At 32.4% G+C, this 19,037-nt stretch overlaps 1 protein-coding gene across 1 annotated transcript; it reads right to left on the reverse strand.

Annotated features, from left to right (window-relative positions):
* Positions 1–678: 678 nt before the first annotated feature.
* AIR3 (Subtilisin-like serine endopeptidase family protein) lies at positions 679–5,366 on the reverse strand. The gene is made up of 11 exons (XM_079002351.1): positions 4,988–5,366; positions 4,788–4,897; positions 4,584–4,681; positions 4,314–4,478; positions 3,499–3,607; positions 2,872–3,406; positions 2,648–2,745; positions 2,330–2,575; positions 2,146–2,260; positions 1,377–1,590; positions 679–1,300 (listed from the first exon to the last, which is right to left on the reverse strand). The coding sequence occupies exons 1-11, from the start codon at positions 5,078–5,080 to the stop codon at positions 762–764; spliced, it is 2,322 nt and encodes a 773-aa protein (XP_078858477.1). The 5' UTR covers positions 5,081–5,366; the 3' UTR covers positions 679–761.
* Positions 5,367–19,037: the final 13,671 nt, after the last annotated feature.

Raw genomic sequence — 19,037 nt, forward strand, 5'->3', positions numbered from 1 at the left:
CTATTTTTGGATTTTAGATAGAAAGAAAACTGATTTTTTGGAAAAGTTAAGAAACCTGACTTTTTATAACTTTTCCAAAAAGAACTTTTGTCTCTCAAAAAGACAAGTCAAACACCCCCTTAGTATTTATAAAATTTCAAAAAAAAAAAAAATAAAATAAAAATTATAGCCGTTGAGATAGAAAAGAGAAACGAAAGAGTGTTGTTTGAACCATAGAAATCTACCGCATTTATGCTCACCACACGGAGCAAACACAAAAACATGTGGTGTTCCCCATTTCCTCATATTGCGACATCACCTCAACACACCATATCTTGGGTACACCGGATAACAAAAAGAATAACTAAAATATATACTTTTATTTATTTATTATAACTTTTCATTTTCAGAAATTTCTACTGTAACAGTGTATTTTATATATATATATATATATATATATATATATATATATATATATATATATATTTCTTAATGCATCATACAATGAAAATCTTATTGAATTTTAGCATTGTATTACAATTTTCTTTTTCTAAATACCACATTGCACTTTTTAAAAAATTTACCAGTAAAATGCTTTGTATTTAGATGACAATGTTATAAGTGATAACCAACAAACAAATAAAGTTATATAGCTATTTCCTGCATTTAACCCTACAATAAATAATAACAAGGTAGGCATGATAACCAAATAAATAAATTTCATAAATCCCAATAATAATATTCAAGAATTATTTTCCTGAAATAATATTCCCACCACACAATCATATGGTCTTAACAACAATAGGACTCCTCACATAATGCTTTCCATCTGACCATTTTAATTGTCCAAAAACATAATCCCTACCCCCACTACCCTTCTTCGACTTCAAAGTAACCCTAAACCTTTTCTCCTCACCAATCTTTTCAAACTTCAAACTTTTTGGCCTAACCTGGACCGATATACCCCTCGGCTTAAACACTTGAACCACATAGGTCCCCGGTGCACCCACATTCTTAACAGTTCGAGCCACCGTGATGGAGCCATTAAGATTAGGCACAGTGATTGATGGATAATTAAAGTCTGTAAGACTAATGTTCTTATTTGGACATTTATACGGTGTTTCCGAAAACTTTTCAATTTGAGATTTAGTGTACCCAAGTGCACATAACAAGTCAAGATAGTCAACCGTGGTCAAATCATAAACCAAACCAGGGTCCATGGCTCTGTTTGGTTGCACGTGTCCTGCTCCATAGCTAAACGGTGTTGCTCTTGTGTGTGATGCGTTCGTAATTGGTTCTACCGCATTGTCCCGTGTTCTTGCTACATATCATAAAAGTAAAAAGAAAATAATGAAGTTTTCTAAAAAATGATGAAAAGGGTAATTTGGTAATTTTACCTGAGGTCATGATGGCGGATTTAATGGCGGCTGGGCTCCAATCTGGATGTAGGGTTTTCAGAAGGCCAACGATTCCAGAAACATGAGGGCATGACATGGAAGTGCCTGATACGCAATTGTATTGAACACGACGTGTGTCAAAATCTTGATTTGTGGGGCCTTGTGATTCTGTGTAAGCTGCTATTATACTTACACCGGGTGCAGTTATATCTGGCTGAAAGATAATTAAGAAAAGTTATATTAAGGCATTGTACTTTGAAAAGTCTATCCATTTATAGTATTGTACTTTTAACCTTTATCTTGATTGAGTTACATCTTTTATCCCTGAGTATAGCTCTTTTTTTCAATTTTGATCCCACAATGTTTTTTTTGCAATTGCGATCCTTATTGAGGTTTTTGTAACGTTTTGGTCCCTGTTCCAACTAAAATGATTATATTTGGGGGACCAACAATGCAAAAATCAGCTATGCTCAGGGACCAAATATAACCATTTTACTTGTATCAGGTACTGAAAATTTATATCTACAAGAACCTAAAATAAGGACCAAAATTGTAAAAAAAAAAAAAAAAAAAGGTATATGTCAGGGACAAAAAGTGTAATTTACTCTTATTAGGACTTGTACTTTAAAATCTACATCGATTATAGCAAAGAAAATTTCTTTGTATTTGGATGAGATTGAGAGCGTTGCCATAGGAAGAAATGAAAGTAGGATGCTATAATAAATAGATAAAAGAAAGTACATTACTATTTAACCCTTAATCATATAACCTTAAGAATCTGTGGGGTAATAGTGTTAGGTCCTTTGGATGAGAAAGCTGCCATGAAAGGAGCTGGCTTTGTGTCCAATTTAGTTGATGGATGTGAAATGTAAGCCATTGGATTCCTGTCACCAAAAAAAAAAAGTTAAAAACCAAGTCTTTTTTTTTTAAAGTGCAAAAGTTGTATACATTACTTGGTGGAGTTGAGAAAATTATAAACAGCAAGACCATCAGTGTAAGTAATATGTGTAGCAGGAAAGACATGAGGATCTGCAATAATTTCATTTCCAGAAAGAAGATTATTCGCAAGAACCATTCCAACAGCACCAGCTAAAGCCGCTTCCTGCCCTTTGTCCACCCTGGCATTATCGCCACGTAGACAAACCAAGATTTTCCCTTTTGCTTTTTTTGGATCCAGTGATCCCGCCTTACAAAGCTGCCTGCAATTTTTATATATTTTTTATAAAAAAAATTAAAATAATTCACCATGAGTTGCTAACTTGTAATCTTACGCGTCTTTGGCATCTGCTTTAGCTGCTTTCGCATCTAAAGAGCTTATAATCGGAAAGAATTTGTTTTTTGGTAATGATTTAGCAGACAGACTTTCACCCTGAAAATAATCATGTATAATACCTTGCGATTAATGAAATTATTAGAATCTTTAAAAAGAAAAAACACTATATATATTATATTTTGGGAGTTTCAAGCTTAAACACTAATAAAGTTCATAACTGACCTTGAAGCGCATGTTATTCCCAAGAACAGCATAACTCGGGAACTGTCGATCCATGGTGCTAGCACCAACCGTAATCTGCCACGTGGCAACATTAGACACGGTACCATCATCAGGTCCCGAATTTCCCGCAGAACAAACAACAACAATCCCGTTTTTAACAGCATGAAAAGAGCCAATAGCAACACTATCATTAAAAAAGGGGACAGCATCACCACCAAGAGATACAGACAACACATCTACACCATCATGAATTGCCATATCAAATGCTGCTAAAATATCTGCATCAAAACACTCGTTTCCATTCACAGGTGGAAAGCAAACTTTGTATGCTACAACTCTGGAATTGGGTGATCCGCCTTTGGCTGTTCCATTCCCATACCCGAATACACTCGCATCCGATACAAAGTTTCCTCCCGCAGTTGATAACGTGTGGGACCCATGCCCTTCATGGTCACGTGGGGAATTGAAGGTGGAATTCAAGGGTCCCACTACTGACGCGTAACCTTTGTTGAAGTATCGTGCTCCTATTAGCTTCCTTCATGTAGAAAAAAGGGACACAATTTAATAATTTTAAAAATTGAGGCATAAACTATGGAATTGGTCCTTTCCACTTCAATGGAATCTGACCTATTACAACGGAAGGTAGCATCTGCGCCATTTATACATGCTCCTTTCCACTTCAATGGAATTGGTCCCATTCCTTCATCTGTAAAGCTTTTTGACTCTGGCCAAACACCTGGCAAGATTGAGTGAAGAAAGTAAGGGTGGAGATAGTTAGTAGTTACGTTTGACTTTTATGATATACGAATAAGTATAAATTGTTAAAATAATAGCAAATAAGAAGTGCTACTTATGAATAATTCAACAAACGTAACAAAAATCAAAAATGTCTTTTAAAACCGAAACCAATTTTGATGCCAGTGCATAAACCATGTGCACGCATGATAGTGGCCAACAGATAAGACATTTGCAGTAAAAAGGAGCAACAGCTTAGAGATTCTAGATCAAATAAGTTTTGTATTATTGCGTAGTGATCCCCACAACATAATCAATTGCAAATTGCAAATGTTACATATAACGAATAAGGTGCATATAATATTTCGAAAGTTAAGTTATTGGGATGCTAATGAACAATTAAGCCACGTTTCAGTGACCACATAACGTGATAAAAGGTAAAAAGTCAACGATCCAAATTGATAGAAGTTAAGAAGCAGCTTTCTTGGAAGGATATAAGTTATATAAGTAATTGCAAGTTGTCGACAGTGAGTAAATCTATATCACAATCTTCAAAATAAATGTTGGAGAGAAAGTAAACAAATATATAAAATAATAAAAAAGAAAGAAAAGACTGATTTTTTTTTTTGTTTTAGTTTACAAATGACATTAACTAAAGTACATTTTGGACCAATTAACATAAGATAAACTTTATCAGAAAAGCTGACCTGTGTCAAGGTTTCCTATGATAGTGTTTTCACCAAACCTCGCCTTTTTCCAGATCGAGCTCGAAGAAATTACACCATTATCTTCAAGCCCCATAAAATCCCATGATCTTGTTGTATGTAATTGTCTTCCTTTGTTCAAGAACACCGAAACTACAGTGGGATGCTCTGCATTGGATAATTATTCACATAATTCAAAGCATATCATTATATCGAACCATTTACCCATTAAAAAAACAGCATCGAAACCTCTATCGAGTATCATTTACTTACTTGCTATCTGGGCAGCTTCCTCATCTTCAAGTATGGCAGCAAAACCATTGATATGTCTGGTGTATGAGTAAAATATTGCATCTTTTGCCTTGTCTTTACTGTAAATATAAGTATATTCAAGAAAGAAAAAAAGATTTTGATTAAAAGTAAGCGTCGAAACTTGAAAGAAACCATTCAAATGCACACGTGAGTGAATCGTATTACCTTCCTAAACAAGAGGCAAGAAACTCATAATGAGTGTCCCTTACTCGATTTAAATCACTGGTTGAAAGTTGAGAGGTATGTGAATGAGCTCCAAGGTACACAACATATGACTGAAAGAAAAAAAAAAGAAGAAAGAAAGAAAGAAGAAATTGTAAACAAAATTTCAAATTTTAATTTCAGAAGCAATAATGTATGCTTACCCTTTTAGCAGCAAAGGTGGGTCTATACAACAGTGCTGAAAAAAGAAGAAAAAAGAAGGGAAGATAAAGAGGAGAAGCACTAATTGCTCTCATTGCTCTCTTTCTTCTGTAGTAAATGCTTTGAAGTTCGACCCCTCTGCTACCTTCTTTCACAGAATAAAATTATGAGCACATGAACATCCCTTTTGCTCAAAACCGGTTTCTATTTAAAGACTTCTGTTGTAGTCCAACTTCAGTGGACTAAAAAGGGTAATATTGGGTTTCAATAATATTTCTAATCTTATAAAAAAGGTTAAAAGAAACAGGCTGGAGAGGTTATACACAAAGATGTTCCACTAAACACCCACATCACCCATTCTTATGAACATTTTAGATCAAAAGAAAAGGGAGGTAGCTTTTGAGGCATCCAGAAGAATGAATAGATATATTTTTATATTTTTTTTTTCATTTGGGAGCCTCAAATTTTAAAAGACTAAGAGTCCTCGTTTCTATTAAATTAACTTTTTTAATGTGCACATGATTAAGAAATAAAGGCCATGTCAAAAAGCATCTTCCTTTAAAGGCAAATTAGGTTCTACAGTATTCTACCATGTTGCTCTCTACACTCATATTCATGTAAACAATCAATTCATTGCACCCCACTAATCATAGTTAAAGTTTGCATAAAAGACACTAAAACCCACGTAAGATGTACACATTTTTTGCATGGGACATACAAAACAACTACATATGGCTGATTTCGATGAGGTCTTGATTAGATGCATATAAACACAAGAGTTGAATTCAATCTAGCATTTTAACAACCAGGGGGGTGTGCATAAAGGGAATATTTGAAAAATCAAAAAAAGACAAATGGTGGTCCAAAGCATTATTATGAGTGGCGCAATGTGAAATTTAGAAAAGGAGACAATGAAGCAAGTCTTCTTATTGCTTCTTGCTTAGGACAACATGACGTGGTAAGTTTGCTGAAATCCGTATCTTTCTGCTAAAAACAAAAACTGCGAAGTATGCGTAAATTTATGGCAAAATTACAATGTTGCCAAGATTTTTTTGATGTGTGGTGATGAAAATGCAAACAATATAATCTTTGAAATTGCACAACCATTCTAAAAACGGGTTAAATAATTTGATAGTAAACGACGATCAAAACCCTAAGGTCATGGGGTATGGTCACTAGGTATTCACTAGAAAAGTGATGCCACCTATGCGCCACATCACCCCACTTACATATTCACTACATGTTTACTAATCATTGGAAATGGTTATCACTCCACATTGTTTTTTTTTATTTATTATTTTTTTACATTATATTAAATTAAAAACACAATAAAACATTAATAAAAAACACATTAATAAAAATAAAAATAATATTTTTAAATTCAACATATATGCTTACTAATAAAATAAACATTGATAAACATAAAAGTGATATTTTTAAAAATTCAACGTACATTTTACTAATAACATAAAAATTAATAAAAAAACATTGAAAAAAAAACTACTCATTTGCATCATTGTACTCATCGTCTCCGTCCTCATCCACTTCGTTTTCGTCTTCAAATTGTCGTTGCCATATGTGTTCAGTCAAATCTTGACGTAAATTGTGATGTGTTTCACTATTCTGTATTTCCAAAAGCCTTGTAAAGTATGCTGGGTTGCCGACTTGTATTACTACAAGTGGATTGAGACAAGTGGATTGAGCATATCATTCGGAGTATACGTACAAATAGCTCTACCCTCTTCTTCTAAAATCATGTTATGTAAAATAACACACGCTTTCATCACCTTCATCAAATTTTCCCTTTCCCATGCTCGTGCTGGATATTTGATTATGTGCCACTTCTGTTTGAGGACCCCAAACGCCCGCTCCACATCCTTCCTTGCAGATTCCTGTGCTAATTTGAACAATTTCATTTTTTCATCAGCTGGATATATGTATGACTTGACAAATGTTGCGTACTCTGGATATATCCCATCAGCAAGGTAATATCCATGATTGTATTCACGTCCATTAATAACGTATGACATGTTTGGTGCTTTACCCTGCAAAATATCGTTAAATAATGGAGATGCTCCAAGCACATTCAGGTCGTTGTTTGACCCTGCCATACCAAAAAATGCATGCCAAAACCAGAGGTCCTGTGAAACAACTGCTTCTAATATAACAGTAGGCACACCATGATCACCTCGTGTGAATTGCCCTCGCCATGCATTGGGACAATTTTCCCACACCCAATGTGTACAATCAATGCTACCTAGCATTCCTGGAAATCCATGTTTAGCCTGATGTGCGGCATACAACTGTTCAACATCATTTCTGGTCGGATTTCGCAAGTATATGTCACCATAAAGCTCTATTACATACTCACAAAAAAAAAATATGTGCATTCTCGACTGGTCCTCGCAGACATCTTCAAATATTCATCTGAAGCGTCTGCGGCTATGCCATACGCTAATTGTCTAAGTGTTGCTGTGCATTTTTGAAACGTAGTAAACCTACGTTTACCCCTAGCATCCCATCTCAGTTGGAAGAACTCATAATTGTCTTCCAAATCTCTAGCTATACGTAGAAATAAATTTCTACTAATACGAAAGCGATCCTCAAACTTCGATAGATCATATAAACTATCAATGTTAAAGTAATCACGTACCAAAAGTTCGTTCGCCGCCTCTCAATCCCGATTGATGGACTTTCTTCGTTTCTTCTCGACATTTGAAGTTTCGCCTCTCTGACGTATAATGTCGTGTGCCGCAAACAACAACGTGTGCATAACCAACTCATCATCATCGGAGTCTTCATCAGATGATGAAGACGAAGAAATAGCATCCAAAAAATTATTCATATTCTTGTTGTTGTGTGATTTTTGTTTAGTTGTTGTAAAATATATAATATGTATTATGTTTGTATATATAGGTGAGGTTTTAGTTTTGATTCTTTTTTTTTAATTAATGTTAACGGTCAAAAGGGAAAGGAGGAAAGGAGGTAACGGTCAAAAAAAAGAATCAACCAATCAAATTGTGCGTGAGGACCCGTGAGAAGTTCCAATCCGCGTCACATTCACCGGTAGAGGGGGGGGGGGGGGGGGGGGCGGTGTTCACGCGTGAATACCCCCCTACACGTCATCCATTACATGTTAAAAATCAAGCCATACCCCATGGCCTAATTGTCAAAATACGCGGGCGGCCGAGGATCGTTGGACCGACCGCCAAGTTCTATCGACATAATGCCTACCATATATGTTATTAAAAAACATTTTAAAAGATTAATGGAATTTATAAAAATAGATAAAACACAATATATGAACATATTTAATTTTTCTTATTCGATCCATAAAATTTTGTATGTAGGGTTCAATAGAAAATTACTATTAACAAAAAAATCAACGAACGAATCATGTGTGTAGAAATTTAAAACAATCAACAACTAAGAGAATAGATGTATACTTGTACATTGGACGTACATATACCGAATTATACCATAAAACTCACATCTTTACCGAAAAAAACTTATTTTTGTCGTTTAAAATTTTTTTAAGCCATGTTTTTTATCGAAAAAAAATCAAATATACCGTTGTTTACAATTTTTCGTCATTTTTCCATAGAGATTAATATTGAAATATAAAAACAAACTGTTTTTTTATATAAAAAACTCACTTCATTATGTTGTTTTTTTTTCAATATTTAAGTTTATTTTTATTAAAAAAACTAATTATACCAAAATTTTCAACTTTTTTTATCTATTAATAAACATCATCAACGAAAAAAAAAACTCGATTAGTTTAGATTTTACATTGTGAATTTAAACTATAAATATTTCAATTTTAACATTCACAATGTGAATCTGTACTGAATTTTTTTTTTTTTTTTTTACATTAATATGAATCTATGTTTAAAGAGTATCGAAAAATATGAATTTTGATATATTTATTAAATTTTTTCGATAAAAAATAGACTTTAACTTTTCAAAAAACAAAGAAATAAACTGAGTTTTTTTGAAAAAAAAATATCATTTTTTGTATATCAATATAAACCTCTATGGAAAGAGAACGAAAAATCATTAACAATAGTATATTCTATTTTTTTATTATTATAAAAAACATGGTCTAAAAAAATTAAATGAAAAAAAGGTCTACAACATCTCCTTTTTCCGTTGATCGCTTTAAATTGCTACGTTTTAGATTGGTTATTTGGTTCCTTGATTAAATGGTTCTCTATTGAATTATATATATATATATATATATATATATATATATATATATATATATATATATATATATATATAAGTTCGTATGTCAACAAACATGTATTGTAGTTGCCATCTGACAACCGTCATCGTCGTCGACCACTAGTTTCGTTGCCATGGAAGTGTCAACGTGTATGTCGCAGCAACAACCCTATGCCTTCACAACCCCCTTCGTCATCATCAATACCACCAGCCATCTTCTAGGGTTTCTTTTACAACAACTGGAATCTAAACCCCACTAAGAAGGAAGTTAAAAGCGAGAGCAACATGAGCAAATGTGATCGTACATCATCACCATCGTTGCTTTTACAATCATTGGCTTCATCCTCTTCACACATCATCGTCATCACCAATCAATGTCTTCCCCGCCATTGTTTTTTCGACAGTCGGCATAAAACATATTTTTCATCAAAAAATCTCAATTGCAAAATCCGTGAGCTCTCATGAATAGTCTTCATCTTCCATCGCAAAGTTCCTACCCTAAGTAGGTTTTTATACTCGATTTCTACGTTTAATTATGATATTGATTAGCTACACAAGATTTCTTTTGGCTATAATTGAATTTGAGTTATATTTCAGCTATATTTGTTTAAATTGGTTATCTGTATAATTGATTTTTTTCTATATGTATTATACAGTTTTATTTACTATGAATAAAATCGAATGTTAGTATAATTGGATTCTAGGTATTTGGCTTTATGTATGAGTGGTTTTTGGTTATGTATGATTGGCTTTTGGTTATGTATGATTGGCTGGTTTGTAGATAATATACAAATAATAACAAAATAAATCGTTTACCAAGTTGTTGAGAATATTAAAAAAAAAAATCAAAATGCTCTTGAAGCCTATTGGAATATGATAGGTCAATTTGGATAAACAAAATTGTTGAAATCATAATGTCAAATTTCTATATTGAAGATATTGTGTAATATTTATCTATTATAAAGTTAATTATCAACCACTCATGTATTACAAAGCTTTCATATGTTAAAGAAATATAATACATAAATAAATACTAAAACAATAGCCAAATTTATGGGTTTTTTGCTCATGTCTAAATGGCTTTTAGGCGCTATATGATTTTTTTTTTTTTTTAATCATGGTTGAATGTTAGTGTGATGAGTTTTAATTCTTAATAAGTTAAAATTTATATTTTTACTTACCAAATAATCAAGTGATAGAACTTCTCAAGTCAGTACTAAACAAGATAATATAACTCTCAATTTTGTTGTTTACAAAATGGATTCTTAAGTACTAAATTTATTAAGTTTACTATGTGTATTGTTTCACGTAATATCCGATTATGACACACGATTCGGTCTATTGTTAATATACTAGGTGTGTGACCCATGTGTCACATGAGTTTATTTAAAAAAAAATAATATAAAATTCAAAATATTTAAGAAGTTTGAATTTATAAGAAAAGCAAGAATTGAATTATAAAAATTAAAGTGTTTTTTTTCTTTTAAATTTAAATAAATAAATTAAATAAATAAATAAAGGAAATTAATGAAACTTTAATTTAGTAATTTTGAAATTAAAAGGAAAGTCCATTAATGAAATTGATATGCATTTATTATTAGATTTAAATAATATTTGATATTTAATAAAATAGAAAAACAATAAAACGACAAGTGGAATAAAAATTAATTTAAAATTACCATAAAATTACATGTGGCAAATTGAATGAGAGTATGACAAGTGACAAAAAAACCTTTATTTATTAAAGTAGATGTGTTAATTATAAGTTATGAACTTGACCTAGTGACTTATGAATGAATGTTAAAATTGGCCAACAAACCCTACCTATTGAAAATCAACTACTAAAGGATGAAATGGAAGAAGTTTGGGATATTTTATTATTTTAGAAATCTTGTTATTCTTTTCAAGAATAAATGTAATGTTTTTAAAAACGATTCGTATTTAGTAGATTATTTATTGTGTATGCTTAATTCTTTTAAGAATTCCTATATTCTTTCAAGAATGATTGTATTATATACAACATATAGTTTATTCTTTTAAGAATTGTTATAGTTATTACACTATTCTTTGTTATTATTATTTTTTTTTGTTATTCCGTCAAAAATAATAATAATTCTTTCATAAATGTGTTTGCTTATTTATGTATTTTTAGTGGATATCCTTCAAGATGTATCTTTTAAAAAATAACATTCTTTGAAAAATAAAAACACATATTTTTTCAAATATAATTCTCCAAAAATGTTTGGTTTTGTTGTTATTGTTTTTTTGTCATTATTTAACGCATACTTTATGAAAAAAAAATATTCTTGTAATCAAAATGTCAATAAATGTACTTTCTAAAATTCTAGACTTGACTTGATTGAGTATAAAGTATAAACAAAAGTCTATTTTACACTTTTAGCTAATTTATATTAAAAAATTATTTATTTTTTTGTTGTTAATTACCATCATGCCATTGATAATTAAAACCTTTGATTTCCTAAATCTAATGGTTATAATTAAGTTATACAGTAATACAATAGATGCTAGTTACAAATAATATATAGATAGAGGTTCATAATAACATGTTAAGTTTATGAGACATGTGGATACGATCATAATCATTAATCTTAGAGATTAAAAAATTAAAAATAAAAATCTAAAAGACAAAATTTCTTTTTTAAATATTATTTTCGTCATTTAATTTATTTAAAAATAAAATAAAATTTAATTAAAAATAAATAAATAAAACACTACCGTTTTTAAATATATGAAAAATAATGTAATAAAATATTACACTGCAAATATTCAAATAAAATTGTTAGAATGTTAGAATATCTGAATATTCTATTAAAATTGTTTGAATATTTATATTCTAGTATTTAAGTAGAATATTTGAATATTCTAACACTTTTATTTTAATATTTATAATGTGATATTTTATTAGAATATTTCACATATATTTTAAAAAACGGTATCTTTTTTTTTGATTAACTAAATAACGAAAATAATATTTTAAAAATATTCAAAAATTTTCTTTTATTTTATATTTTAGAAATAATTTTTTTGGTCTCCAAGATGAATGTTAGGATCATGTTCTCATGTCTCACAAAATTAGCATAGTCTCATAATGTACAATATCCAAAACATCAGAGTAAAAGTATCCGAAAAGTACGGAAATCATGAGGGGGTGGGGATGTTGTGTCATTACGCCGGGCTCTTCCCTTTTGACCGGAAGTACCTGAAACCATAAACTAATATGTAAGTACAAGGCTCAGTGAGTTTCCTAAAGTACCAAATGCTAACCCTGGGGTTTCTTCCAACCCATCATATATTCATGAGCCCAACCATGGGGTCTATTTCAACCCAAATCATATAAACATGTAAGAGTCACACAATAACTAGCATGCAGTATAACAACATAGTGGGCTGGCATTAGTGCCTTCGACCCACAAGCACAGTAAGAAGACTCACCACTGACAGAAGATAACTGAATCGCACACTCGAGCTGCTGCTAAAACGGATCCTCACACTAAACCTAACCTAATAACAACCCTAATTAATAGTCAGGTTTTAACCTAAAAATAATGGTCCAAAACATAATTTACCCTATGAAGGGAAAAAGACCATTTTTCCCATCCTCATATGGCCTAACAACCAAAGCCCAAAATTCCTTAATGGACCAAGGCTCAAAGCGGCCTAAAAAGATTTCCTGAGCGTACGTTCGACGTACACCTTGTACGCTCAGCGTACAACTTGATGTCGGAAGGCTTACGGGGTTGCAAACCAGTACACCCAACGTACTTTGGGTTACACCCAACGTACTCAACAGGCATTAAAAACTCTATTATGGTCTTAATACCTTAAGAATTAATGTCCAAACTTCATATCTAATATTAATGAACGTCTAGAATCATAAAGTTGCAAACTTTATGCATTTCATGGCTACAAGGAGTCAAAAATCCAATTCTAAGTCTTATTAATGACCAAAAGGATTAATAGATCCATTATGCATGATTAGTAAAGACCAAGATCCAATTTTTATGAACCAAAATACTCTTAAATGAAAGGAAATACTCCTCATTAGGTATGGAATTGCTCAAACTCTCAAGATCAATGGCTAGGGGACCAAAAATGAACAAATCTTACTATAACTAGATCCAAAGAAATATGCATCAAGGTTGGAGCTTTATACCTCTAGAAGATGTACAAGGTTGAGTAATAGTTGGATCTAAAGGCTTGAGTGCAATACCACAACTCCAAGGATCCTCTTTCACTATTAAGAACACCAAAATGACACTCTAAAGCTTCAAAACTCACATACATAATTAGGGTTTCGAAATGGAGGCTAAGAGAGGTGGAGGTTGGAGTTAAGAAAGGGTTTGAGGTCATAATGTTCTTTAAATAGGGTCTAAACCCTAAAAATTAGGGTTTCCCCCTGCAGCAGTGCGCCAACGTACATAAGGGATCCACAGTCATCAGTTAAACACCTATGCCCAGCGTACCTATCTCGTATGCCCAACGTAGGGACCAAATTTGTAAAATTTTTAAGGAAATGAGCCAGAAGTGAAAATACCCGGAACACTGGTGTTACACACACACACACTATATATATATATATATATATATATATATATATATATATATATATAACGAGGAAAAAAACACTATATTTTTCCAAAAGTTCGGTTTAACCACCAATTTTAAATAAGTTCCAAAAAAAAATCCATCAATTTTTGCTGAAATGCTTAAGCGTGTCCATTGTTACATGTTTAAACCGATTTTAATTACGAAAAAATACTATGTTTTTTTTAAGTTTGGTTTAACAACCATTTTATGGGGGTTTTTTTAGCACAAAATAAAGATCGGTGGTTTGTTTAGCACAAATGCAGGTCATAGTGGTCACAATAGAATTTTTATCTAAAAAAGAATGATTTTTTAGCACAAATGAAAATCGGGTTGTTAAACTAGAAAAAGATGACAAAATATAATGGCTTTTGCTCATTATCTCACATGTATATACATATATATATATATATATATATATATATATATATATATATATATATATATATATATATATATATGTTAGAACATGATTTGTAGTTTATACTTTACTTTTGATAGCTTATAGAGTTTTCGGTCTAGGACCGAAAACACCATGTTTTCGGTGGTGTTTGGACCAAAATTACCATGTGATTTCGGTGGTCTTAATAATGCTTTCGGTCAACTTGGGCTTGGGCCTGTTAAGGCATTGTACTAAGTTTATATAAATAGTTTTTCAGCCGTTTCAGAGTTTGAGTTGTTCATTATTGTGGTATTCGACTGTTAAGAGTTTCTTTGTGTACTAGACGATTTCATCTAATAAATCGTGTGCATTAAGGGTTATTTGTGTGTTCTTGAATCACTATCTGATTTACATTCCGCATTCTCTAGATAGTTTGATTGATATCATATTGATCTAAGTGTTTTAGGACTTACAATTGGTATCAGAGCAAGGATTGGTATCAATCGAATTGGCAAGATATTAACCATTTCTTGGTGTTTTTAGTTTTTTTAGACGAAAATTGTTGTTGCTGGTCTTCGTGCTCTTCACTGTGTTGAAGACTTTGATCAAATTTGGTCTTAATTAAAACTAATTTCGTGTTTTTGGGCGTCTTCGGTCAAGTCTAGGAGTCTTCGACGGCAAACTTTTGAGTTCCTTGTTAGGTTTGAGAGGTATCGGCGACGACTGATTGTTCTCGGTCTCAGCCTCAAGTTCTCGGCGGCGACTCATTGTTCTTGGCTACGCCAATTTCGCTTCTCGGTGCTCTTTAGTCTTCGTTCAACATCTTCGGAGCTGCTTCTTGGTTATTGAAGATTTCGGTTAAGGTTCTCAGTCAAGAAAACCTAGTTCTCGGTTAGGTTTCTCTTCGGACAAAGAGTTGATTTTGAAGGTTTTTCGGTCAAAGGGCATTTATCTTGGTTTTTAGATCAAAATCCATTTACACAATTAGATTTCTTTCGTTGGTAAATAATGAGTTCCTACAACAATACCAATAAGGTAAGTGAAACCCCATGCTCTCAGTCCTGTGAAGATTAAATAAATATTATGAGCATAATGAGTTATTAATTAGGGAAATTAAGGATCTTAAATATGAATGATATACTCTCAGAAATGCCCAAAAACCCTTAAAAGAAAAATTGGCCCAAACCAAAGATCTAAAAATAATTAAGGAAGAATACAACACTGAATGTGAACACTATGATTATTCTCAAGAAAAGATTGCCAGTCTAACTGCCAAGCTTAACACATTGAAAATTAAGTTTGAAAATGCAGATTTTAATTTTAAAAAAAATTGATGTGTCAAGTAAGAAAGTTGAGACAATGATTGAAGAGAAACTTAGATGGCAAGGTAAAAAGAATGTAGGTCTTGGTTATGATAGTGTTCCTCCTCCATTCAATGATAACTACTGTAACACCCCAAATTTTTCAAAACGTTTTCATGCTATGGTTTTAAAAACATTCGGGTATTAACCCACATTTAACAAAAACCGGTCCCACAAAAACTTACCATTCAACATCAGTAAATCATAGCAAGCAAATAAGAATTACATCAATACAAAATAATAAGGAACTTATCAAGTTCCACTCCATTCTATATCACTTGGCTTCTAACTTCCATCTATCATCCTCTTTGCTTAAATGGTAACCTGAGATACATGACATTAAAAAGAGATACGTAAGACAATAATCTCTCGTGAGCTACGTGGGTTTGTGACCCAAAACATTTACAACATTTTTACCAAAAACATTTCATCTTTACAAAACATAGTTTTAGACCACAAAACATTTTCAAGGGAAAACTAATTTCATCCATGTCATAAATATCATTTCATTTCATTTCAAAATCCATATTTCCATATTTCATTTTCTTTTATCATTAAGCGCTAATTCCGGTATTAAACCATTGCCATTTTTATACTTAGGGTCTACGTCCAATAAAGGAACCACTCCCAAGTCTAGACTGTCACACCCCGAAACCGGAACGGCAGAAACGTTCTGGGGTGGAGGACGTCATGTACAATATCAAAACACAGAATAATAGTAAACAAGCAACAACATCATCCATTGAATCAATAAAATAATTTAATACAAGTGTGTTTTGTGAAGTTTGTAAGACACAAAAATGTAAATCAAAATAAGAGATGAATCTTTAACGAGCTCCATCTTCTCAAAACCTGGCATCGGTACCTGTCTACTGATGACTCGAGAATACAAGTTATTTTGAAAGAGTTTATCAGCTTTAAAGCTGGTGAGTTCATAAGCATTTTAATGTCATCGTTTGTATAAAAATGTTTGTAAGCGTTTGAATATATAAGTTTGTGAATATTTGAAGTAAATGTTTGTATCTCCTCAAAAATCCTATATTTTCTACTATAAGTAGCCTTTTACCAAGGTATCAAATGTGTTGTATGTTTATTCATTGTAAAAGTGAGTATTTCTCTCGAATGTGTCTATTATTAATAAAATATAGCTTTTTCATTACCATTTATGTGAAATGATCACAAAGTAATTGTAATGGGGAAAATATTTAAGTATTGTAGTATTGTGTTATAACAACTACTGCTGTACCGATTACCTTAAATTGGTTATTAAGGTATAATGTGATGGCTAGCTCCCATACTATACGCTCTCCCTGTCAAAAGATTCTGGGAACCAAACGCGACTTGGCAAACCGGTGGTTGCATCGTGTACATCCACATTAAAGTTATATGATCATGTATACCCAATTTAACTATCACCTTTTGTTTAGAACAATGAGTTAGTGATTCATTGGTATAATTAGATCATGTAGTTGTTCCATACTATAGAATCTTAGTATGTATTGTATGTATTAGTGTGGTGTATGTTCTCTCTGATTCTCATCATAGTATGTTCTTTTGTATAGTATATAGTGTGTATGAATTGTATGTACTAGAGTATTGTATGTTCTCTCGTATAGTATAGAATATTGTATGTTTTGTTTCTCGTTATAGTATTCTCTTAGTTTCTCATAATAGTATTCTCTTAGTTTTTCATAATAGTATGTATTGACTCATGAATGAACTGAATCTTTGTATGTTTCATTGTACTAGAAGATAGGAAGTAGTGTACCTCTAAACTATACCTATTATAGTTTACTAGAAGTGTGATTTGAATGATTTAGCAAGTTTATACACCGTTGCTACCCAAACTTGTTGGAAACTGAGATAAAAGCTTTATACACACATATATACATAATATATAACTAACAATCAAATGATACTCGGACAAACAACATGATACTCTAAGCCCACAACCAAACAAGGAACAAGAATTAAAGCGAGTTATCAGTCCTAAGTCGTTCAAACCTTACTTATATAAGTATATATGTATTGGACATGATTTTGACAATATATAAATTTAAAGAATTTAAAGAAAAGAATTGGTAACTAAGAACAAGTTTTCATAAGGAGTTTAACATGTAAAAGAGTTTGATAATCGTTTTAAACTAGTTTTGTTGACAAAACAGCTAAAAGTATAGTAAATCCATTTGTTTGATAGTTATAAATCACATGTGATGGATATTATAACTATAATGATTCAACTTGTATTCCCCACCCCCCATAAAAGCATTTAAAAAGATTTAAAAGGTTGATTAACGGGTATGAACTCACCTGTAGTGAGTAATCTCGAATGAAAGATCGATATAAGACTGTTGGGTGTCAATTGGAGTCTTGAGCACAAATGAATTCTATTTAACATATAATTACGCATATATGAATACAATTAGTGCTTATAACAACTAATTTTTGAATTGGGACCACCTCAGGGACTAGCAAACACTTATATTGAAGTGTTACAGCCATATATGATTGTATATAAGGGGGTATATGGCTATACAAGGAGTGTATGGTCAATATACACCATATTTGTGTGTGTGCGGCCGAACACTCCCCATGAAGTGTGCCAAAACGTATTTTAAGGCCTTAGGACTCATGTAGGAAGATTTCTTACTTCATGCCCTAGCCTTATATGGAGTTTATTGCCCTTTTAGGACCTAAAAAGGGTGTGTGCGGCCACCATGAAGGTGTGCGGCCGCACACCCTTTATGAAGATGATAAACTCGAGTTTTTCAAGTATACCATCAAGTGTTATGAGCATATAACAAGGTATAACAAGTACATACACGTTATAGAGGCTTGAATAGGGTGATTAAGGTCCAAAACTTAGTGTGTGTTCTTGGTGTTTTTGAAGATCTACACCAAAAAGGTGTTTTCATGGACTAAATCAAAAGGGAATGCTAGTTATGGTCATGTAATAGCCCATCAAGGGATGAATCACTTACTTGTTTGAAGATTGGAGTGAAAAGTTGGATGATACTTGAGAGGATTTCGAGTTCTAGCTTTGAAGAAGTGGGAAAAAGTGTTCAAAATGACTAAGTGTGATATATATAGGTGGGAGTGTGTGGCTGGGATGGGTGTGCGGCCGTACACACCTGTGTGTGGCCGTACACTCAAGTGTGCGGTCGCACACTCCATGTGTTGGAGTGTTTGGCCCGAGTTTGCTTGATATGCATCTTGTTATCTCATTTCTAGGCTCCTACCTTGATTGTACTAGGTTTAGAACTCTCAAATGGACCCTAAATAGTGCTAAAAGATAGTGAAACGAGTCTAACTTTGATTAAATTGATCTATTGTACATGATAGAAATTTCGGGTTGTCAGTCTAGACCAAGGTGGAAAGAACAAATCAATCCACCAAGGCATCTTTTCCATTAGGACATCTATCTCGCGAAGGGGTGGCGCCACCCCGATAGATTCCTCTAGTGCCTCTTCGAGGTAT

The sequence above is a fragment of the Lactuca serriola genome, chromosome 5, assembly GCF_051521515.1.
Source record: "Lactuca serriola cultivar US96UC23 chromosome 5, Lser_US96UC23_V15, whole genome shotgun sequence".
NCBI classification, from domain to species: domain Eukaryota; kingdom Viridiplantae; phylum Streptophyta; class Magnoliopsida; order Asterales; family Asteraceae; genus Lactuca; species Lactuca serriola.

Bases quoted from the DNA above. Each gene is read 5' to 3' on its own strand.
- AIR3 (XM_079002351.1), bottom strand. From the start codon at position 5,080: ATGAGAGCAATTAGTGCTTCTCCTCTTTATCTTCCCTTCTTTTTTCTT. The intron at 3,608-4,313 runs GTCAGCTTTTCT...CAATCTTGCCAG, and splicing joins CATAGGAAACCTTGACACAG to GTGTTTGGCCAGAGTCAAAA. The intron at 2,746-2,871 runs GTCAGTTATGAA...GATTATTTTCAG, and splicing joins GGAATAACATGCGCTTCAAG to GGTGAAAGTCTGTCTGCTAA.